At 45.8% G+C, this 24,353-nt stretch overlaps 1 protein-coding gene across 4 annotated transcripts in view; it reads right to left on the bottom strand.

The window, feature by feature from the left end:
- Nucleotides 1–24,353, bottom strand: part of NLRC5 (NLR family CARD domain containing 5) — a 92,255-nt gene that overhangs the window by 22,283 nt on the left and 45,619 nt on the right. For 3 of the 4 annotated variants that reach the window (XM_073307452.1, XM_073307453.1, XM_073307454.1), the window contains 21 exons: nucleotides 24,066–24,149; nucleotides 23,433–23,522; nucleotides 22,587–22,652; nucleotides 21,195–21,308; nucleotides 19,608–19,691; nucleotides 17,002–17,085; nucleotides 16,247–16,336; nucleotides 16,064–16,111; nucleotides 15,517–15,588; nucleotides 14,109–14,192; nucleotides 12,924–13,007; nucleotides 11,160–11,249; nucleotides 10,962–11,024; nucleotides 10,052–10,135; nucleotides 6,634–6,717; nucleotides 5,332–5,421; nucleotides 4,561–4,626; nucleotides 2,593–2,676; nucleotides 2,398–2,481; nucleotides 1,379–1,465; nucleotides 135–215 (listed from right to left, as the gene is read on the bottom strand). In XM_073307452.1, the coding sequence (XP_073163553.1) occupies nucleotides 135–215; nucleotides 1,379–1,465; nucleotides 2,398–2,481; nucleotides 2,593–2,676; nucleotides 4,561–4,626; nucleotides 5,332–5,421; nucleotides 6,634–6,717; nucleotides 10,052–10,135; nucleotides 10,962–11,024; nucleotides 11,160–11,249; nucleotides 12,924–13,007; nucleotides 14,109–14,192; nucleotides 15,517–15,588; nucleotides 16,064–16,111; nucleotides 16,247–16,336; nucleotides 17,002–17,085; nucleotides 19,608–19,691; nucleotides 21,195–21,308; nucleotides 22,587–22,652; nucleotides 23,433–23,522; nucleotides 24,066–24,149 (1,713 nt within the window). The remainder of the gene's footprint in view (nucleotides 1–134; nucleotides 216–1,378; nucleotides 1,466–2,397; nucleotides 2,482–2,592; nucleotides 2,677–4,560; nucleotides 4,627–5,331; nucleotides 5,422–6,633; nucleotides 6,718–10,051; nucleotides 10,136–10,961; nucleotides 11,025–11,159; nucleotides 11,250–12,923; nucleotides 13,008–14,108; nucleotides 14,193–15,516; nucleotides 15,589–16,063; nucleotides 16,112–16,246; nucleotides 16,337–17,001; nucleotides 17,086–19,607; nucleotides 19,692–21,194; nucleotides 21,309–22,586; nucleotides 22,653–23,432; nucleotides 23,523–24,065; nucleotides 24,150–24,353) is intronic. The other variant, XM_073307451.1, reaches the window with a different exon arrangement.

A 24,353-nucleotide genomic window follows, 5' to 3' on the forward strand; every position in this document is an offset into this window, starting at 1 on the left:
TGGCTTGGGTCTTAATGTATTCAAGGCTTCTACTTATTCAGGGTACAATAGGAAAGCTAGTGAGTTCCTTTATTGGATGATCAGTCAGAGGGAGCAACCTGCAATGAAAAGCACAACCAGATGCACCTCCTCACCTGCTAACCACAGACTCCATCTTCTCCGTTCGACAGGGGAACCCCACGCCCACTTGAAGGAGACCTTTGTCTTTTGATATCCTAGGAGAAGATGGAGATGACAATACATCACAGGCCCAGACCTTGCTGGGTACATGATACAAATTGTTTCAAACGCCCTGTAGCAAAGGTTACTTTCCACAAGATGGGAGAGAGCAGAAGAGCGCAGGCAATCGGAGTTTACTTGTTGAATGACTGGAAACCATCTATGCCTAAGGACTTGACAGCATTCGTCCAAGGCTGGTTTCCAAATACAGGCTTTTATTTTTAGAAAAGGGATTGAAAACAGCAGTGTGACAGATGGTAATTTCCTGCAAGATCCCAGAGAAACCTTATTGAATTAAGTTAAATCTTACTGAATTGAGTTTTTGGGGTCCATTGTATAAAAATGCAATTGTTTATGTGTTCTGTAGGCTTGTATGCAACTTTTCTAGAGATGTGACTAATGGAAATGTTAGGAACTTCAGAGACCCGTGGATAGACTAAATTTGTCCTGAGTGTGCTAGGTCTGAGCTAAGGCTGTTATGAATTTATGACCATGGAAGAGACATCTGGGTCGGGTTTGCCAGAGCCCATGTTGGAGTTGGGGTGATCTCGGTTAAGCTTATTAGCATGCACGTAGGCTCTTTTATTGTTTTAATATTTTCTTTGTCATGCTTTTACCCTAAGAATACATTAACTTGCATAGAATCATAGAATATCATGGTTGGAAGGGACCTCAGAAGGTCCTCTAGTCCAAACCCCTGCTCAAAGCAGGACCAATCCCCAATTTTTGCCCCAGATCCCTAAATGGCCCCCTCAAGGATTGAACTCAGAACCCTGGGTTTAGCAGACCAATGCTCAAACCACTGAGCTATCCCTCCATAGGAAGAACTGTAGCTTAACTGAAGGCTAAGGGCGTTGGACTAGATGACCTCCTGAGGTCCCTTCCAACCCTGATATTCTATGATTCTAAGGCCATTATAGTGTTGCTATTAGTTTCTGAAGAGAAAGCAAGCAGGCCTGCTTCGGCTGCCTGCCTTTGCTGGTGAATTCACAGCATGACCAGGGAGCTGTGGAGCCTGGGTAGAAGGGAGAGATGTCTCCACCCAAGCGAGGTGACAGCTGGGGAGCCAGAAGCCTGAGAGCAGGTGTCTTTCCTAGACTGTTGAGGGGGAATTACAGGCCCTGGATCTGTGACAAGCCTCTGTTCAGGCTCCACTTACGTGATCTCTGTAACATTCCCGTGGGGTTGGACGGCCATCTGCAGAAGGCTAGCCACACTTTCATTCCGCACCCATGGCTCTTCAATGCTGCAATTTCAAAACACAGGCAGCTTTGCATTATTTCATAAGCATCGTTTATCTAAACTACTCCCATCTCGATGCTATGTCCCGTATGTGTCTGTACAGCCCTTGGTTCTCAGCTCACCATAATACACAGAGGGGCTACCTCGGGGGAGGAAGCACAGTACAAACTGGAAACAAGGGGACGTTAACCTCAATTTTTTCTCTTTTTACCCCCAATATTTCTCCTTTTTTCCCCACCAGCTGTAATGAAAAGACAGGATATGCTGTAAGAGCTTACTCTCCACCACAGGGTAGAAGATGGCAACAGTAGCAATGCAAAACAGTTTGGGACAGGAAGTAAAGAATTAATTATTCAAATGAAATGTTGCAGGGACAGGTTCTTTTTCCCTTTCCCCCTATGTCAGGAGAAGTGTTTAACAGGTCACTTCACCTTGAATGGTCCCTTGAGACATGCGTTAACTATTTATGCTAAGCAAAATAGTTCCACCTTATGTTGACCTGTGACACCCTGAGTACCGTTCCCAGACCTGAAGAAGAGCTCTGTGTAAGCTCCGAAGTTTGTCTCTTTCACCAACAGAAGCTGGTGCAATAAAAGGTATCACCTCCCCCATCTTGTCTCTCTAATATCCTGGGTACTGCCAGCAGCAGAGCGCCCCCTTACGCCATGCTGGACACAAAGTGTTTGTCAACAGTGGGAAATAGCCCAGAATAACGATTCCACAGTAGAACAGCTATTGTGCTCTAAATTCACAGCCCCGCTTATTTCACAATATCTTCCGTGCGCAGACAAACGTTAAATCCCTGCTGACTCAGATGGCAACTAAATCCCAGCCCCTCTGCCTTCCATACCCAGATGTTATTTTCAGCAGAATTGGATCTTAGCTTATCAGAACCAAAGTGGGTTTGCCACACTGAGCAATAGAACCATTCTGTACCTTATTCGCAGCGTTCCCAGACTTTTCCTCAGTGCCCGCAAGAGATCTTCCACCGCCTTGGTTGTCATGTTGTTGTTTGTTGATCTAGAATCATAGATCATTGCAAAGAAAGGTTTCAAAACATTTAAAACACAAACAAAATATTGTTAGGCAAAGTTCCGTCTATGCCAGATTTCTCAGCAGTGTCTAACTCACATGTACGCCGTCAGGTTGGTGCACTTTTGCAGTAGAGAGAACAGCTTTGGCAGGTGTTCTGGTTGAAAGTTGCACTCCGTTAGTCTGAAAGAATGGGGGAGAAAACTGTATTAGTTCCTTCTCAGTCATTAGTCCCTTTGATCCAGAAATCGCAGGTATTGAGGGCATCTTCTGAGAAAAGAGGAGGGACATCTGAGTGCTAAAACTCTGTGAAAAAGATTTTTGGTAAAATCTTAAAAGAGTTCTTTGATATGCTATGATGCAGCCTATTATGAGGGTTCTTTCCCTCTACCTTCCACAAAATACTCCTCTGTAATTGAAGCACAGGGATGGATAACTACTGACGATTAAGAGTTAAGAGATGAACAAGGGATCCAGATACATTTAGCAGAGACTGGTGGGATAAAGAATTACAAGAGATCAGAGCTACAGAGCGAGTGTGTGCAGATTTTTCTCTCTCTCTCATATGAAGGGACTATTATTGCAAGGAAACCAGGAGGAAATACCTGATGGACCAATTTTTAAAAAGGGTAAATGGGATGACCTAGGTAATTATAGGCCTGACATCAATCCCAGGCAAGATAATGGAGCAGCTGATATGGGACTCGATTAATAAAGAATTAAAAGACGGAAATGTAATTAATGCAAATCAACATGGGGTTTATGGAAAATAGATCCTGTCAAACTAACTTGATATCTTTTTTTGATGAGATTACAAGTTTGGTTGATAAAGGTAATAGTGTTGACATAATATAGACTTCTGTAAGGTGTTTGAATTGGTACTGAATGACATTTTAATTAAAAAACTAGAACAGTATAAAATTAACATGGCACAAATTAAATGGATTAAAAACTGGCTAACTGATAGTTCTCAAAATGAAACTGTAAATGGGGAATCGTCATTGAGTGAGTGTGTTTCCAGTGAGGACTTAGAAGAAACCATAAAATCATCACTGATAAAGTTTGCAGATGACACAAAAATTGGGAGAGTGAAACAAAGAGGATTCAGAGAGACTTGGATCACTTGGTAAACTATGCACAAGCAAACAATCTGCATCCTAAAATGGCTAAATGTAAATGTATACATCTGGGAAAAAAGAATGTAGGCAACACTTACAGGATGGGGGACTCCATTCTGGGAAGCAGTGACTGAAGAAGATTTGGGTGTCCTGGTGGCTAAGTAGCTGAACATTGGCCACATCATCACACTGGATGCTCAAGAGCTAATGCAATTCTGGGATGCATAAACAAGGAAATCTTGAGTAGGAGTAGTGAGTTTATTTGGCACTGATGTGACCACTGTGGGAATACGGTGTCCAATTCTGGGGGCCACAGTTCAAGAAGAATGTTCATAAATTGGAGAGGGCTCAGAGAAGAGCCATGAGAATGAGAAAAGGATTAGAAAACATGCCATATATTGATAGACCCAAAGAGCACAATCTATTTAGCTTATCAAAGAGAAGGTTTAAGGGGTGACTTGATTACAGTCTATAAGTTTCTACATGGGGAACAAATATTTAATAACGGGCTCTTCAGTCTAGCAGAGAAAGGTGTAACACGATCCAATGGCTGGAAGTTGAAACTATACAAATTCAGGCTGGAAATAAGGCATACATTTTTAATGATGAGAGTAATGAACCATTGGAACAATTTACCAAGGGTCATGGTGGATTCTCCATCACTGACAATTTTTCAAACTAGATTGCATGTTATTCTAAAAGCTCTGTTCTAAGAATTATATGGGGGACGTTCCATGGCTTGTTTTATACAGGAAGTCAGACTAGATTACCATAATGGTTCCTTCTAGCCTTGGAATTAATGAATATGCCATTTGTTACAGATATTATATCATGCAATTCCTTAGGATCTAGAGGGCAAAGACATGCTTTTCATTCTTCTCTCTAAAGAGGGGAAGACTCTAGCTTTTTAAAGGAGATTGAAACACACACAAAATACTCATACAATTACCCCAAAATCTTCCTTGGTTCATCTTCTCTTGTGAACTTGATGAGTGACGTTGCCTTGGAGCACAAACTGCACAGACAAGACCACACAAGTTTAGGATACTCTGCGCTTTGGACAAGTCTCCAAGGGGCCAGACTTTTAGTTTAGGTGCACAACTGTCTGTGCAAAATATGCCTGCAACTGTGTACCTGATATGTGTTTGCATTTAGCCTGTGTTTGCATGCCACTGTCCGAGGGATTCATTGCATTCAAAGCCTCCAAAATGAAAACTAAACAGCAACTGAACAATAAAGAACTAAAGCAAGAACCTGCTTAGCAGATTTTAACATTGAGCAGAATCAGTATTGCCCGTGGACTATACTTTTGTCAGGCATGGAAAAGAGAAAAAAACAAACCCAAATTCAGTAAATCAAGGATAATTTTTGGCAGTGTCACACAGAAATTAGGGAGTTCTAAAATGAAAATTCGGATTTTCAGATAGCGGAGGCGGGCTAGTGCCCATCAGAAAATGTACATGCATCTATATTTGCACACACACAATGCCCAGATTTGCATACATAAAAAAGGACTTGCACCTACAGAAAAAGGTAATTGCACAGTTAACTCTGTCATTTGCATATGCAAACGTTCATTTGCATACACACATTTACATTTTGTAGGAATGGGTGCATGCACACAAAAAGTTAAGTTGGGTGAAAATGTGGCCCTGGTAGTCAATATATAAACTTTAGGATAATTAGGTGAGAAACAAGAATTAATGACGAGAAACCATACCTTACTTGAACTTCTGTTACATTTCTGCACGTGGAAAAGGTGTTGATTAGATGCAGAACTCCATCCTGAGATATTTTGTTATGGCTGAGGCTACAACAATAGGACATGATGATTCATATAGTATTAGAAATCTCAGTTACAGCTACTGTTATATTTTGATGCAATTTGGTGCTGTCAGCGTAAGGCTGTGTCTATACAGCAAATAGACACCCGCGGCTGCCCTGTGCCAGCCAACTGGGGCTCACGAGCTGGAGCCCGAGCTCTGGGAGCCTCCCCCCTCGCAGGGTCCTAGCCCAAGCCGTATGCAGCAGTGAAACAGCCCCGAAGCCCGAGTCAGCTGGCATGGACCGGTTATGGTTTTTCTTTGCTGTGTAGACATAGCCAAAGAGTCTTGTGCTGACATTTGAGGAGAATGAACATTTGCAAAGGGGACACTCAGAGTTTTCAAACCTGTGAGAGACTAAAGGGTCTGTATCCCCTTTAATGCTTGTATGTACCTCCCTTTATGCCTAACATATTGTGGCAAAGTCTCTCCTTCACTGCCTGGGCATAGCTGCACTTATGTGACAGTCTCCTGCCTTTTCCATGCATTCATGGGTTGAGCGGCATCCCCGCCACCTCAAGCTGTATTAGGAGATGGAACTTCCTGCTAGGAAGTGCCACTAAAATAGCAGCTCCACCCACTGCAGAAAGCTGCTGAATGAATCGGGGGAGACTGGAGTTCTCTGTTTATCTGTGGAACAGGCACAGCTCAACCGCCAGCCAGAGACTCCAGCCCGCAGGGGCAGATGCAGCCAAAGCTGCGATCTCTGGACATTCACAGAACTTCCTCCTGTCTTGTGGACTTTCTCTGCCCAGTGCTGACTGGCTGTTTGCTCCAACCCCAATAGACAGAAAAGGGAAGGGAACTGGGAAGGAGGGTGAGCGGAAGAAGGCAGGAGAAAAGAGGGTAAGCGGGACAAGTGTGGAGTGAAAGTGATGGGAAGAGACACTGACTCCCATTGAAACCAGTGGAGAGACTTCATTGGGTTTTTGATCAGATTCTACATGACTCACTCCTGACCTGGAGGGACAGCCAGGAACAGTCCCAGGGGGCAGTCCAATCCCCACAGCCCATTGAATCCTTGGCCTCTCCAATGAGACAGGACAAGGGTGGCCACTAGTCCCACCACATGGTGCTATTTTTTAGGAGGCGAATGTCTCTCCACTCGGCCCCTCCTGTCTTCTGCTGCTTTTGGTGACAAGCTTGAGAGCAGGCGCACCAGTGCTCTGAGTCCCCAAGTTCCCAGGGCGCTTTCTTACTTCAGCAAGCGGGAAACGTGCATTTGGAGCAAGTGATCCAAGAGGCGTCTCAGCCCCTCGTTGCCGAGCTGATTCCCAGAGAGACTGCAAGGGAAGAGAACAAGGTAAAAATCAACCAACCAAATTCACATGTGAAATTCAGGCTAGCGCACTCCCTTGCCGGGGTACCCAGGTACTTCACAGCCAAACATCGTGGGCCAACACCCTGCCCAGCAGCACATGGTGGAAACTAGAACGTCGGTGTTCCACAAAATACATTACTTAGATTATCTACTAGGAAGTTCCTGTCCTGTCACCCAGGTCTCTGGCTAATGGAGCAGAATAATCTGGCACCCTCTTGACACATTACACAGATTGTCTTCAATGCAAGCACAAGGAGTTTGTTCAGTGTATTAATCTAAAGGCTCACATGGCGGAAAACATTTCTTACAATGCGTAAAACAGGCTGCCGATTTAGAAACAATAATAATACCTAGTTTTTAACCTAGGTTCGCAGAGTTCCTTGGAGTCATCTTGCTCCAACCCTCCACCCACTGGTGACTGGGACTTCTTGAAGCCCAGCTCACATAGGAGACTCCACCCTGGGCCCTGATGGGTGCAACACCAGAGATCCTGATTGGTTGCTTCCTCTATTTAAGGCAGGAGGAACAGGGTTGGAATTTGTCCCTACAGCTGGGCTCCATCCTGCTTTTGCTCCTCATCCAGTGCTACCTGCTTGTGTCTCCTGATCCCGAACACCTGGTTTCCTCATTCGGCCTGATTCCTGGTCTCTGACTTGTGGGTCAAGATCTTGGTTCCTGATCTTCTGGTTCTGAACCCTGGCTAGTGTGGGGACCCTCCTTCCCTTCCCCAACCCCCACTAATCACTAGGCCTGGCTGCCTACAACCCAGCCCTGAGAAGGTATCCCAAGTCCCACACTGCACCTTCTTTCCTCTCCCTCATTACAATGGGCATTTCATGGTATATTCTCGATTGAAGGGACCAAGAGCTGTAGCCATTGGCTAGCCATGTGCAGCTGAACAAATAAAAGCTGAGTTTGTTTACAGTTCTTCTGGGCAACTGGAGCATTGGAAAGCAAAGGGATTTTATACACACGATACTGTCATAGAAAACTACCTCACAAACTTAGCTTCACAGTGAGAACCCTGAGATAACAAAACTATTCAAGTCCTTTTACCAGTTGGGGTCTGATCCATTAACTCAGACCCACTGATTTCGGTAGGAGTTTAGGGTGCTCAGCACCTTGCAGGATTGGGCCGTAAGGGCCGGATCCAAAGCCCAGTGAAGTCAATGGCAGGACGCCCAGTGACTTCAATGAGCAGTGGGTCAGGCTCTCAGACAGTGATGTATATTAGCCCAGAGCAGAAGCCTTGGTGGGATCAGGAGTTCCCAGCACGGTGCCTGCTGGGGCAATGGTGCCCGCTGGGGCAGTTGTGTGCACCCACAGGACACCGCGCTGCCGAAATGCCGCTGCCAAACGCAGCCGCCGGAGAACTGCCCGCCGAAATGCCGCTGAGAAGCGTTGCCATTTCTCGGCTGCATTTCGGCGGTGGGGTGTCTGGCGCCCGCCACAGTCTTCTGGGATAGAATCATAGAATATCAGGGTTGGAAGGGACCTCAGGAGGTCATCTAGTCCAACGCCCTGCTCAAAGCAGGACCAATCCCCAATTAAATCATCCCAGCCAGGGCTTTGTCAAGCCTGACCTTAAAAACTTCTAAGGAAGGAGATTCCATCACCTCCCTAGGCAACGCATTCCAGTGTTTCACCACCCTCCTAGTGAAAAAGTTTTTCCTAATATCCAACCTAAACCTCCCCCACTGCAACTTGAGACCATTGCTCCTTGTCCTGTCCTCTTCTACCACTGAGAATAGTCTAGAACCATCCTCTCTGGAACCACCTCTCAGGTAGTTGAAAGCAGCTATCAAATCCCCCCTCATTCTTCTCTTCTGCAGACTAAACAATCCCAGTTCCCTCAGCCTCTCCTCATAACTCATGTGTTCCAGACCCCTAATAATTTTTGTTGCCCTTCGCTGGACTCTCTCCAATTTATCCACATCCTTCTTGTAGTGTGGGGCCCAAAACTGGACACAGTACTCCAGATGAGGCCTCACCAATGTCGAATAGAGGGGAACGATCACGTCCCTCGATCTGCTCGTTATGCCCCTACTTATACATCCCAAAATGCCATTGGCCTTCTTGGCAACAAGGGCACACTGCTGACTCATATCCAGCTTCTCGTCCACTGTCACCCCTAGGTCCTTTTCCGCAGAACTGCTGCCTAGCCATTCGGTCCCTAGTCTGTAGCTGTGCATTGGGTTCTTCCGTCCTAAGTGCAGGACCCTGCACTTATCCTTATTGAACCTCATCAGATTTCTTTTGGCCCAATCCTCCAATTTGTCTAGGTCCCTCTGTATCCTATCCCTGCCCTCCAGCGTATCTACCACTCCTCCTAGTTTAGTATCATCCGCAAATTTGCTGAGAGTGCAATCCACACCATCCTCCAGATCATTTATGAAGATATTGAACAAAACCGGCCCCAGGACCGACCCCTGGGGCACTCCACTTGACACTGGCTGCCAACTAGACATGGAGCCATTGATCACTCCCCGTTGAGCCCGACAATCTAGCCAACTTTCTACCCACCTTATAGTGCATGTGCTATTCCCACAGAAAGGTTGTGGACCACTGGGTGGGATCAAGCTGTCTCCTGGGGATTCTGTGTACCAGGGATCTCCACAGATCCCCACAGATGGAGGGAGTATGGGTTGGACCAGGTAAGTGGGCCCTCTGGGTCTGGGTTAGGCCACGCTGAGAAGGCAGTGCAGGGAAAGCTTGCATGGCTCCTGCCTGTGCCATTCCCGTTCTGAGAATATATTGAGGAGTTCTGTCTCCTGGCTGACTGCCCCAGCACCTTTCACCAGCAATGAACTCGGGCGCACTCTCCTACGTTTCCACACACGGCAGACTCCAGCAGTCGCTTTGGGAAAAAAATCCTCACGCAAAGTGTCGTTTTTAGGACATCACATCCCACACTGGCTGCTGACCGTTTACTAGTTCTTTACACTTACCCGCCTCTTGTAATGCGAACAACAGACCTAGAACCCAAATGGCCAGCTTCTGCTGGCGGCCACACACACATGCAGTTTAGTTGTGACCCACCGTGACTCTGTTACATAATGGACTCTTACCGGGGGAGGCACCTCTTCTCTAACAGATCAACTCCCCCCAGTAAGCATTATGGGTTCCTTTTACTTCTCTCTTTGTTTATATGCTGTTAGATACTGGATATACACACAGAGTGAGCCTACAGGGCTCATGAGTGTATGGAGACACCTATCTCTATCCATCCAGCTTTCTCTCACTGGCTCTGTTCACCTTCCTTTTAAGGCCACAGTGGAAATTCAAAGCCCACTTACTCCAGTTCTGCAAGACGGCCACATTGTTCAAGGATTCGGCAGAGTTCCTCAACCTCGTTCTGACCGATGCTGCAGTCAGTTAGCCTGTTTGAAGACAGACGTGTGAGAAACAGCATTTGAAATAGATCCCGAGAAACTGCCTTGCACTGACTTAGCCTCCGCACTGAAAGCTACAAATTCCCAGTCGCTTGCCTGTACAGCAGTCTATGGGCAATGCCTGCATTAATTAACGAGACTGTGTTGCCCTGCCATTGATTGTAAAGATCTTTGCAATGTCCATAAAGCCTCAAGACCTCTGTAATGATTAGCCCCATCTTTCAGGCAAGGAAACAGCGAGGGGAAGACCCACATTTTCAAAAGTGGTCACTGGTTGTTGGGTGTCCATTCTGAGACACCCTGAGCCTGGCTTTCAGAGGTACTAAGTACCTCCTGCTCCAATTATTTCACCAGGAGTTACGGGCACTTTTGAACATCACACACAAGGGTTCTTCAAGCTGAGCACCCAGAATGAGAGGCCACTTTTGAAAAATTGACTACTAATGACTTGTCCAAGGTCATATGAGTCACTTGCAGAGCTGCAGAGAGAACCCAGGAGTCCTGACTACTAGCCTCCTGCTCCAACTGATAGATTACAAGGTGTTCCAGAAACACCCCCTTCTTCTCATGAGACTGGATCCTGGACTTTTGCACAACATGCACAGATACGTGGTGCTGCCCATGCGAGGAGTGAGAATAATTCTTATTCCCGATGTTAAAAATATAAGTAAGGATTACACAATACCTGGTGCAAATTTTATCCATGCTGTTATTTAGTCAAATGTGGATTCACTCAACATGATTTCAACAAATGCTAACATTTTAAATGCATGCAAAAGAAGCAAACTTATAAATAAATAATGTAAGGCCCGACCTGCAGGATGTTTCTTGGCTTTCTATCCTCCCCGCTAAATGCACAAAAGCATTTTCGCTTGACCTGTAGCAAACACAAGCAAAACCAGTCATTGCATCCACAGCCACATTCTTCAAAAAGAACAAGGCTCTCAATTCCACTAGTTGGAATTCAATGATGGCTGATTTGTTTGGGAGAGAGGAGGTCTCAGTTCCTTACCTGACTTCTACTTCTCTGATTCGCTCACACAGGTTGAGGGAGTTGGCCAGTAAGAGAGTGCAATTTGGTGAAAACTTGTTATTCCTAATACTGGAAGGACAAAAATAAATCAGTCTTCATCTTCAAGGAAGGTTGGTTCCATACATGTAGGACTTGACGGTCACTTCCACAAACACACACAGACACAAGAGGGCCTGGTTTCCAAAGCTGTAGGCATGAAACTGTGCTTGCCTTTGAACAACTAGATTCTCCACTGCGTCAGCTCCAGTTTTATACTGCTGTAACTTCACTGATGTAAAAGCTAGAGTAACACAGTGGTGAATCAGCTCCCTAGTTTGCATGTGTGATTTTTTTTTATTGCACTTGCAAATCCCTTAGATGGATGAGTGGCCATTTACACCTACACAACTGCAGCAGCTCTGTGCGCAAATGGGTTGCAGATACGCCGACCTATACGCTTGGAAAGTGACTTCTAAGTGACTGATCTCCAATGCTACACCACAAGTCAGTGTCCAAGTTTGGGTCAGAATTCAGGAGTTCATAGCCCTTGTTTCTTCTCTTAGACGTTTTGTGGTAGGCTAACCCTAAAAGGTTCAAAGTTTGTGTTCTTTTTGCATAAGCACCAGGGGCCTGCTCCAAAGCCAATGGAAAGACTCCCAGCGACCTCAATGGGTTTTGGATCAAGCCCCAAAGCTTATCAAATAAGCCAAAACTTATGAGGTCCGGTCTACACTACACAGTTTTGCTGGAGCGTGAAAAAAAATACCCCGCACTCCCCAAACTGTCATAGCTATCCCGACAAAACCCCAACACAAGTCTGCCGACACAAGAGTGTTTCTGTCAGCTTACCTAATATCATTCGGGGAGGTGGTGTACTTATGCTGGGGGAAGAACTTCTTCTGACAGCTTTCATTGTGTCTGCACTGGGGCAGCGTTTCTCAAATGCGGCCATTTTGGCTGCATGTGGCCACCAGGGGATTTTTCTGCGTCCACAACAGCTTCCTGGGTGGAGATTGGGGCGGGGAAGCAGTGGTCCCTCCCTGCAGCACCCAGCTGTTGCTCCTGGCTGCCTTGGTGTTTGCTGGCACCGACCGCAGGCGATCAGCAGCCTGCACCACACAGCCTCCTGGGGGTTCTGGACAGCACCTCGGCAGACACATGGGGCCAGTGTGTGTGCTCAGCAGGCTTTGGGCTTTAGGCCCTGGGCTCCACCTCTGGGCTTCAGCCCAGGGCGGCGGGGCTTGGGTTTGGAAAAATTTTCAGAGCGGCCACAAGCGAGGGTTGGTGGCCACACTCTTAGGCCACCAAAAAAGTTGTTCTGAGAACCCCTGCACTAGGGGGCTCTGCCAGCATAGCTATATCAGCCAAGGCTTAGTGTAAACATGGCCTGAGTCTGCAATAATGGGGCTGGAAATCATGAAAAAAAGAAGTGTGGAACCTCCAGCACTTTTGCTTCCTGATGTAAATACATGAGAACAAACTTTCTTGAAGCATTTCGGGATTTGGGGATCTGGTGGCAGCCAGAACCAAGAGTGGCAATCATCTCAGTATCTTAAAAGAGGTTTAGTTTGTGTTTGGGTGTGGAAATAGGAGAGGAATTGGGGTGAGTGAGTTTCTGACTATTTCTGGACATGGTTTGCTTCTTCCTATGTTAATGTAGAATGAGTAAATGATTTATTAATGCTGGTAGGATATACCGCAGCATTACAGCTTTCAAAATGAATATTTCATGACATCCATCAAAACAACCGCCCCAAATTTTACCTCAGTAGCTTCAGACCGTGCAAACTTGGTAGGGACATTAGCAGCCTTTCAATGCTTTGATCACTCAGCGCATTTCTAGATAATCTGCAAAGCAAGGGAGAAAACACATTGCAAGGTTAGAAATGATTTGCAAGTTTCACAGTTAGAGGATATTAAAACATTATATTCCTGTTGAAAAATATACACTAGGCTCAGAAATCCTTGACTTCAAAGGTTTAAGTTTCATTTACTGGAATATGGGAGTTACCCCTTCCAATCAAGAAAAGAACAACAAAGGAAACTGTTTAGAAATGAAAATGGCTGGACAAGTTATAAGAGACCACTAGCTAGATCATTAGTTTTACAAATATCTTTATGGGTTTGATGCAGTGATCACTGGGTCTCTGGCCTGTGCTACACAGGAGGCCAGACTATCTAGAACTAGATCAGAATAGTTCTAAATGACTGTAACCATCTCTGAATCTAGGATAGGTAGGGGAACAGAAGGGTATGCCTGCACTGCATATGTCCTGGGGAATTTACACACAAATCATAGAGTTCCAGGAAGCCAAATTCTGTTCTCAGATATACTGGGGTAAAACCAGAGTAACTCCACTGAGGTCATGTACAGGATATCAGAGGGTAGATACTTGTATATTAATATATGCATGAAATTCACTTGTGGTACAGAGAGCCAGTTGAAGACCTAACACGGCACTGAGATCATGTGTGTGAGGGTGGGGGGAAGAACCACAGATGGAGAGTCAGACAATTCTTTTCTGCCTTAGGAGGGGATTCCATGCTGAAGGCTGCAATGGGGATGAGTCATAAGATTTGCATTTACATGGAGACAGAGGCCCCAAACACTCCACACAACTAGCACTGAGGGCTGAAGGCGATACTCCAGCCCATAGGCTGGAAGAGCAGTTCTGGCAGGAGGAGGGCATTCCACAGTCCTGCTCGGTGACCCTGGGTTGGGAGGATGGATTTCATCACCCCAGGTGCTCCATCTGCACAAAGCCTAGTTACTCCGGGCCAGAACATCAACTGCTGTAAATGGGTATAGCTCCAATGAAGCAAATAGAGTGACGCTGATTCACACCAGCTGGAGATCTGGTCCGTTGGTTTTATACTGGGGGATTTCATTTTCTAGGAGCACAGGACAGCCTGACATATAGACACACTTACACAATGCTCGGCACTTACTCAAGTTCTGTTAGTCCTGTGCATTTTTCAAGGATCTGGCAGAGCCTGTCCATGTCGTTGGGACTCACGGTGCATTCCCTAAGACTGAAGCAAACAGCATACTCAGGATCCTCAGATTTACCTTATACAGCAGGAATGACATGGGAAACTCCATCTAGACCTTAAAGCTTCACGTTTCAGGCCGAGCTGCTAGGCTGGGGTTCAAAGCCAATCTCAGCCCTTCTACCTACTGCCTTGCTCACTTCACAAGTGCATTCAGAGTGACGGTTTTGCTGTTCTAAACCTTCTGGGCCAGATCCCCAGGTGGTGTAAATGCGGGTCGCTCAATTGACTTTGGCGGAGCTCTGCTGATTCACAACAGCTGAGCATCTGGCCCCATGTGATCATACCACTTTGTGAAGAGACTTAATGGAGCTGCCTACTTGGCAATAAAAATTCCTTTGGGAATCAGAACTTGTTTTCCCAATGTCAAACGCCTTCTCGGTTCCCTCGAAATAGGGCTGAGTATATTGCTCTCTCGCTGCACAGGGCTCCCTTAATGAGAGTTAGGGTTACATAATGAGGGAATGGTGTTGTGAGAAAGTATCTGCTTTTCCCTATAGATGGGCCTTTCCAAGGCCTTCTCCTTAGCTGGCCTTATCCCCTGCTGCCTCACACTCAACAGTCATTTACACCTGTACAAAGTGTGGGTAGAACACTAGTGTGAGTAGAGAATTCTGATTCTCACTTTGGCAGGTATAAATCACTCCATGAGAGCAAAGCAGTGGGGAATCAGGCCCTGTATATCTCAATGATCATGGGAAACAGCTCCAATCAAGCCAAAACACTTTCTATACAACACGTGATACTGTTTTCTTAGCAGACTAGTCCATTTGAATTATGATTCTGTGTGTGTGTGTACAGGGGAGGAATAGCATAATACCCTATGGGCCAGATCCTCAGTTGGTATTAATTGTCATTGACTTCAGTGGAGCCATGTCAATTTACACCAGCTGAGGATGTGGCTCTATAGACAAGTATTTCAGGCACCCAGATCTCTCTTCATTCCAGTGGTGGAGGAGCTGGGAAGGTGAGGCCCCTAAAGCAAATCATTTAGAAAGATCTCCCCAAGAATGCTCTTAGTTTTGGAACAGCTGTGGGCCCGCTAGGTCCCCACCCTTTCTATCCACCTCTGCCCATGCTCTGAGAGCTGTGACTGGCCAATCAGAGGGGTACAAGGCAGCCCTTTCAATGGGAAGCAGAATCTGGCACCCTATCTCTCTTTAGGATGAGAACAAGGCAGTGCACGGAGAGACCCGCTGAGGAAAAACACTTGGAGATGAAGGACTCCCCAAATGATCGTGACCCACGCATGGCTCTTCTGACATTTCTAAATGGGAAAAGGAGCCAGAATGGAAAGATGCCATACCGAAAGCAATGGTCGTTCTCTAACTGTTGTGGATGAGCCGGGAACTTTCCTGCAGATCTGGTACGGCTGTTCCTGGGGACAGAGGTTTTGATACCATGTCAACTGCACCGAGTGCGAAATGCTGTGTTGTTTATGGGTAGCTGATGGTCCGTGCCTCAGTGCAGTGGCCTCACGCACCAGCCTCCCCATGCCCATTGTGCACAGGAGCGAAGACTCATGCCACCCCACTCCTCCGACCTTTAGGATGGCTTACATCCATCCAGCACCGTTAGCCTTTGGTCAGGTGGCTGCCCAGGAGAAAGTGAACTCCCATCCCTATCACCCACTGCGGACCCTGCCACCCCACCCCGCACACTCCTGGCTGCCCACCCCCATCCACACCACCCAGCTGCTCCCTGCCTCCACTATTCCCTGCCAGCATTCAGAGCCAAAAGGACCCCTGATTTTGACACCGCGTGGAAACCACCCTATTGCAACGTGGACATCTAGATACTATGGGGATGGCACACAGGATATGCTTAGACAGACAGGAGGACAGGATCTTTACCTGACACTTTCCCAGAAGATTAAATGAACTGACTGAGCGTTTCCCAGGCTGTAACCAAAAGAGAACACCATGAACACGCAGTCGGGAGAGACGTGCTCACGTTTCATGCACTGCAAACCAAGGTCACGTGTCTCAAGCAACATCACTGATGGGAAAACACAGCAACAAGAGCCCCGAACGTACCTGATGTCTATTGATTTAATGTGTTCCAGTGCCGATAAGCACTGAGCTAAGCCAAACACAGCACTCAAGGATATCTGATTGCCACTCAGCCTAGAGGAAGAGATGGAATAAAACCATTATTTTCAAAGGATTAAATCCCCATCCTCATTATCATTAATGATTTATACAGTGCCATAAGATACAACAGAAATGGTCCTTGATCTGAGGAACTTGCAGACTCACTGCAGCTGGGAGCGTGCTTCCCAGCTTGCAAAGACAGACCCTTGCTAGACAGACAAGAAAAACCGACCTGTAGCCAGGGATAGCACACAGGAGGCAGCTCAGGCTAGCCACTTGAATACAAGCCCAGCTGGACCACTGGCTATATACTCGGACGGCTACCACAAGCCATCACCCACGCTACCCCTGGCTGCATTGCTATTTTTAGCACATTCAAGCTAGCGTGTGTGTGTCTAGGTGAGCTAAAAAAACACACTCGCAGCTGCAGTGTAGGCATACCCTAAGGGCCTGATGCTCTGCCACTTCGTGCCGCCTGTCCACATTTCCATTTGTACAAATGTGACTCAGTCCAAGCGAGTGTTACACAAATTAGGTGTCAAACATGCCTCTCCCCTTGTGTGTGAGTGGAAAATTCCGGTTTGGTGGCATTTTACACCTATTTTGCACAGATTTAAACAACTATCCACAGGGTAAGTCAAGGATGGGAATTAGGCCAAATATTTCAAAAAACTACATAATGACGAGTGATCGCTTACTTTAGGAAACTCACTGCCTTCAGCTCCGGAAGGAGTCCAACTAGCTTCCCGACTCCCTGGTCTCCCAGAGAGTTATTTGACAAACTAGGATTTAAAGGAAGATATTTCTTTTTCATTAAGAAGAAAATAATATGGTCTAGATAATACTTAGTCCTGCCATGAGTGCAGCGGACTGAGCTAGATGATCTCTCAAGCTCCCCTCCAGTCCTGTGATTCTCTGATTTTATAATATTAATGGTCTGTTCCCTTAATATCAGTCCCCAAAGGGCAGAACACTGGCGTCCTCGGATGCAAATCAAAGCAGCAGCTAGCTCATCCAGTCTCCTCCTTGCCTTTTTTGTCAAATAAGTTGACGCACAGTGACTTAAGTCAGCCCTACTTTGTAGCATAGCCCAGGCCTCAGGCCTAAAACCTGGGGTGGGGGGCGCAAGGCCACTGACGGGATCCGGAGCATTGCAACTTTAACTCGAATCCCAGTCAAGTTTCCTCCCACTGACTGGAGTAAGTCCACTGAAGTCAACCGAGTTACGCCTGGGTGAGCGAGAGGAGAATCGTACTCAGAACTGCCTCATCGTCTGATGCCTGTTCAGTAGCCTCTGGAATGAGCTGGTGCTTCTCATCCCCAGAGGTCAGACAGCCACATCCATCAGGAGGATCTCAAACTGGCCCTCGTGTTACCAGGTTCAGCAGAGGAACCAAGGTCCCAGACAATGCATGAGTCCATGAATGAGTCCCAGACAATGCATTAATCCCAGACACTGCATGAGTCCATGAATGAATCCCAGACAATGCATGAATCCTAGACACTGCATGAGTCCATGAATGAGTCCCAGACAATGCATGAATCCCAGACAATGCATGAGTCCATGAATGAGTCCCAGACAATGCATGAATCCCAGACACTGCATGAGTCCATGAATGAGTCCCAGACAGTGCATGAATCCCAGACAATGCATGAGTCCATGAATGAGTCCCAGACAATGCAACTTTTCTGTTTTGCAAAACATATGTTGAGGTTTCAAAATCAGTTTTCATTACGATGCTGAAGAACAATGAGACCTTTTGAAATGTTGACCAAAAAAAAAAAAGAGCGAGCGAGACTCATCCCAGAACAGCTTGGCAGTTAAGGCACTTGCCTAGGGTATGGAAGGCCCATGTTGGAACAGGCTTGCAAACCTGGCTCTCCCATGTCCCAGCCAAGTGCCCTAACCAGCAAGCTAGTCTAGATCTCTCTTGTTCTCTTCCCCCTGCCACCAGAAAACAACTCCATCCTGGGCCTGAATTTCCCTCCAAACAGATGCATTTCCACAAAGCATTTCAGGGTTGACAAAATGACTTTTTGGAGGAAAAAAAAAAAGTTTTGCCACACTACTGGAGAATAACCCCTCCCCCCCCCTTGCCCCTTTCCTGGGCCAGGCAGGAGGCACACTGGCAGGGCAGTTAGCTGGGAAGGTTGCACTGCTTCCATTAACGTTATACCTGTTCTGTGAGTACACAGAAGACTTCAGTCTCCAGGCCACCCATGGAAATATGTATTTCATTAAACAGTAGCAAGGCATCAGTTCCCATCTTCTCTCCTACCAGGAAAGCCGTTTAAATTTGTTGCTATGCTGAATTTGGCCTAGCAGAGGGGGTTGAAATCTCCATTACAATGTACTGCCTCTGATGCAGGCACTGTCCCTCAGGCGACATAATTAAAGGAGTCTCTGTGGTACAGACAGCCATTTCCCTGGAAATATGCAGGCTTCATACCAATGCTCACTTGACTCATTCCTCGGGGCTCTGGCAAGAGGCCTGGGGAACGTTGCATCAAGCACTGCCCCATATCAGATAAAACGCTCCACTTCCAAGATCAGCATGGAAGCACACCGGATTCAAACTGGCTTTGTACATGCTTTTGACCAAGCAACTTGATTGCTTGAATGCTTCCGGAAAGTGGTCACTAACAGATAGTCTGACCACCCATTGTTGGGTTCAATGCAAGAGCCGCTGGGTGAAATCTCTCACCTGTGTTATACAGGAGGTCATGTTAAATTATCAGAACGGTGCTTTCTGGCTGTAAACTCTAGGAATCTCTGAAATCCTACATCTGTGCAAGTCTACAACCACAAAAACAAGAACCACCTCCCGCTGCTAGCAAATGGAATGACCCCTTTTGTTCACAAGGTAGAGATCTGTGTTTTCATGCTGAAAATCCTAGGTAAGCCGTGTTGACGATCTATACGTGAGCACCACACCCTATCGTGAATGTGCAAAAGAGAGGCACATTTTGCCGGCATGCAAATGAACCAACGGAACAATGTGCTCCAGGCATGTGGTGGATTCTCCATCACTCCACATGTTTCAATCAAGACTGGATGTCTTTCTAATAGAAACGTTCCAGCTCAAACACACGTGAATGGGCTTGATGCAGAGCTTACTGGGCAAAGTTCTCTGCCCCTGTGTTGTGCAGGAGGTTAGAGCAGACCACCACTCTTCTGGCCTTAAAATTATGAATCTCTGAACAACTACCCTGGGCCTATAAATAAGGCCCAACGTTTAAAAATATTTATTATAAACAATAAATCGCAAAAATACAATTTAGCACTAAAAATAAGAAGACTCACTCGAGCTCTGATATGCTGCTACATTTCTTCAACACAGTGCACAACTTGTCCAGATCGCTGGGCAGGAAACCACTGTCTGTCAGCCTAAGAAAGAAAGCAACCCCCCCGCCACACCCCAAATCATGAGATAGGCTTAAAAATCATGAGATTTTAAAAAATAATAATTTTTAGGTTCTTTTCATTGCCTTCTGGTGTTTGAGCCTTTTGTTTATACTCAGTCACATTTTCCAGCTTTTCTCTGCAAATATGAGGATTAGAAATGTACTTTTTCATACATCCGGGAGCTGGGGGTTTTAAAGAAACCCATGAAACTAATGATGAAATCATAAGAGTTGGCAATGTTGCCATAACCCAGAGGGTTAAACTGCATCTGACTGAAAGAGCGAGTTGTTCTACAAGAGACTTTCATAATCAGATTTAAAATGAGCTCTGCTTGGGAAACATTAAGGTAAATCAGCAAGAGCCACACTGAATTCCAACTCAGCCCTCTGAATACAACCCTGCATAGCAGCCCAGCACTGACCAGTGGATATGGCAGGGGGCCAGGTGACTAAGGTGCTATTCTGAGCTGTGTGACCTTGACCAAGTCACACCACAGTTTTGTGCCTCCATTTCTCCATCTGTAAAATGGGGATAATACATGTATGAAAGTTATGGGTAAAAGCGCTATATGGACACTGAGCGTTATCATTTGCTAAGAGATGAGGCTGGCTCTTCTTTATCATTATTTATTTGTATTACAATAGCACGTGGAGGTCCTCACTGAAACTGCCCCTGTGAACCCCATTGTTCACATTCCAGTGCATACACATGGTAAGAGATCCTCACTGTCCCAAGGAGCTTTACGTTTAAACAGATAAAGGGTGGGATAAATAAAGGATGATTAGCCTCCTCTTACAGATCATATAATATCAGGGTTGGAAGGGACCTTAGGAGGTCATCTAGTCCAACCCCCTGCTCAAAGCAGGACCAATCCCCAATTTTTGCCCCAGATCCCTAAATGGCCCCCTCAGGAACCAAGGCACAGAAAAATTAAGTGACTTGTCCAAGGTCACACAGGGAGTCTGTGGCAGGGCAGGGATTTGAACCCAGCTATCATGAGTGCTACTTGAGACCTATATCCAGATGCTCATCCTTCCTTTTGACATCCTGCAAGAGATACGAACACACACTGACGTATACAGGTTTATATAGTCTGAATTAAATCCAGACTTGGGTTTGAGTCCAGGATCTTCTTGCAATGCATGTCCCAGAACAAGAGTAACTGACCAGCTCAGCAAAGCAAGTTCCCACCTCTGACCCACTGGTTGAAATACTAACCACAGGCTGGTTTGGTGAATGAGATCTCATAACTAGACATCAAAGTGGGCTCTGGCAGGACTGCACAAGAACTGACCACAGAGCCGCCACTGCAGTGCATCCTAGACTTTACCCCCACACCAAGATAATAACGATAAATGATGAGACGTGACTTTTCCTTTCAACAGCCTTGTCAATGCTATTCACCATTTGAACTTGCATCAGAAATAGTTTTCTCAGCTGCAGACACCAAAGGTTTCTGAACGCCCATGAAAAGCATCAAGCTACCTTATTTTCCTTGAGACCACAGACTTCTGGTTCTCACCTCCACCTGACTGGTCCCCACTACGAGAGGTATCCCTGTAACAATACACATGATCAGATCTGAACGTGAACTGTTCTCTGAAAAGACAAGGCGAAGAGAAGAACTCCAGGAGTCGTACATAGGTAACCAGTCCACGGGGAGCACTCACCTCCACAAGAAGCCAGCGCAAAAAGCAGGACAAATTATGGGAAATATACATTCCTTTCCCTTGTTTGTAACGCCACCACGGATTTGCCACCATGATCTACCTCAAAGAGCTTGTCTCTGACCAGCTCATTTCCCTGCACTTGTCTAGCACTAGCCTATTCTTCCTTCCAGTGGTTAACCAAATACTTGTGAGAAGGGCTGTTTGAAATTTTTCCATCCAAACTGGTTTTGGGCAGAAATATGGGTTTTGATTGAACAAAGATTTTTGTGAAAAATGTCGGTCTTGCATGGAGAAATTTCCATTTTTTTGGTCAAAAACAGAACACCCCAAAACTGAAATATTTTGATTCTAAAATGCCACTGTGGTGCATCATGGGAGTTGCAGTTCAGGTATCTTTTGTTCCCATTTTTCTCTAGGAGCTGGGCTCTCCAGTTGGACTGTATCTCCCATGATGCAACATGGGCAACTGCCATGATGCACTTGTCTCCCCTCACTAAAAAGGGGAGACCCTGGTGCATCATGGGAGATGTAGTCCAACCAGGAAGCCCAACTTATAGCGAACAGGAGCATAAGGCACCCGAACTACAACGCTCATGAGGCAAATGGCAGCATTTCAGAATCAAAATATTTTGAATTTTTTTTTTGCCCAAACTTTCTGAGACCAAACACCTCATTTTCTGACCAGCTTGACTTGTGAGTTATGCATATGATGACCCCAGAATTTACAGTAAGCTGAACTTGGTGCCATTCTATGTGAACAGAGCTGGGAATCTGGTTTTGTAACTATTCGACCTGCCCTTCTGTTGTGTAGCACAGCTGTGTGGTGTTAAACAATTGCTACATTGATGACTTTTTATCTTAGCATAGTCTGCTATGCTTGGGGTCCTGTGGGATGAAAAGTGTTGTCGAGATGTAAGACATTATAATCAGGGTGTGGGGAAAGAGAGCGAGAGCAAGTAAACTGGGTAGGATGCTAAGAGAAAGCACCAAGATTTACAGTGAGTTGGGCAGCAGAGGGGAGACACTGTGAGGGTACACAGTGCACCCTTATGATCAACTAAATCATATGTTTGGATTCATTCCAACATGTAAATAACAGGACCATTTAAGGAACAGATAGGGGGGGATTAACATTTCAGCCATGCTCTGACTTGTGATCAGCACGGACTGATACACAGAACAAAGGGTCTGTTTCCATGTGATGTACCTGGAAAGGGTAGAAGGAAATTCTTTATCTGCTATAAACTTCAGGATTGCAGTCTGACGATGAAGGCTGTGGAAGAAAGAGATGACAAACAATGTCACACCCAGTTCACTGACTGTCACTAAGTTATATTGTATTTACTCTTGATAATATTGTGGGTTTTCTCAAAATCACTTAGTCATCACTTCAAAGGTCAATTAAAACATTACCCAAGACAGCAGTTCCAAGGTCAATTCAAATATTACCCAAGACAACCAGCTATCTCACATGACTATACTTGAGTCTAATTATGCAATATCAATTGAGTAGTTCAGGAACACTATCAAGGAAACGGTCCTGTTGAAGTTACCTCACTTAACAACACAGAGTCTTGTCTACAGTAGGGAATTTTAGTCAGGGTTTAGTCTAAAATCCCCTGGTACTGATAGTATAAGAGGCAAAAAAGGGGTTTTATGCGGACTCTCTGAAATCTGATTACTGTATCTGATTCTCTGCTAAGGGTTATGGGAGTTTACCCTGAAAACCGCTGTTGATTCTGCAGGGTTATTCCTGCTAAATGGTACCGCTTTTAGATATGAAGGAATACACAGCACTACAGAAATTCGAAGTGGATGGTCATTTAGTCCATGTCCTGCCAATACAAGAATATTCCCTGCCACATATTTTCAGTGCTTGTAAGGATAAATACAGATTGTGAAGCACTCAGATACTGTGCTCACAAGGGTCATATAAGTACCGCTAGATAAACTAGATAGGCTAAAGGGGGCTATACAAGTGCCTTTAGATGAGACAGGTTAGACAGATGAGATAGATCAGCTGAGCACAATTTCCTGATCTGACTTTGCATACCTGGCTTCAAACTCCACCACATTCAAGCAGGTGTTCACGGCATTCAACAGACAGCAAACACCGTCCACAGATATCTGGTTGTTACTGACACTGAGAAAGAAAACAACCAGACAAGCAAATGATTACTGACTGAAAAGCGTGTGTGCAATAACAGACCACGAAGGAAGTCATTAGAGGGACATGATGAACATTGCTCTCACTGCTGGGGAGGGGGACGGGGGGGGGACACCATGCACATTCTAACATTTAATTTTTTTAAATGGTCGGGATGAAAACAGCTGGACCCAGTATTCTTGGGGACAAGGCATTTGATGCTGAACTTCTGTATTCCGAAAGGATGAGACTCCACTTCCGAATGCAATGTTAGAAGCATGTGAGCTACCTAAGATTTCAGAGGTTCCTGGGCCTTTGGCTGCTCCTCTGTATGGGGGTACGTCTCACAAGTTTTGGGGGTACATCTCTTGCAAGTTTTGTCACCAAAACTTGCAAGGGTAGACAAGCCCCAAGAGAGGCTTGATTGGCTTCCTCCTGACTCAGTATTCCACCCATACTCCTATGTGGGTGTCAGCTTCTATGTACAACAGCCATCAACTTCATCACAGGGTAATTCGGGGGGTGTAAGGCAATACTTACTTCAACCGTTCGGAAATATGTACTTTGGGGAGACTCTCCACCAGCTCTCTGCAGCCTTCATCACCGAGTTGGTTACCTGATAAACTGAGGGATTTTTCCCATTAAAGAGGTTCATTTTGAACAATGTAAATGACACCAGAATCTCATCCTCCTACTCCACGCTCCTCCTCTTGTTGCTTTTCTTTCTTGGCCTTCTTTCCTCTCCTGCACCTAACTCCCCTGCTTGGCCCCAGTAGAACTGGGCAAATGGATCTTTCAGTTTACTGGCAATTCCGAAAACAAAAACCT

The sequence above is a fragment of the Lepidochelys kempii genome, chromosome 12 (assembly GCF_965140265.1).
Source record: "Lepidochelys kempii isolate rLepKem1 chromosome 12, rLepKem1.hap2, whole genome shotgun sequence".
Taxonomy (NCBI): Eukaryota; Metazoa; Chordata; order Testudines; family Cheloniidae; genus Lepidochelys; species Lepidochelys kempii.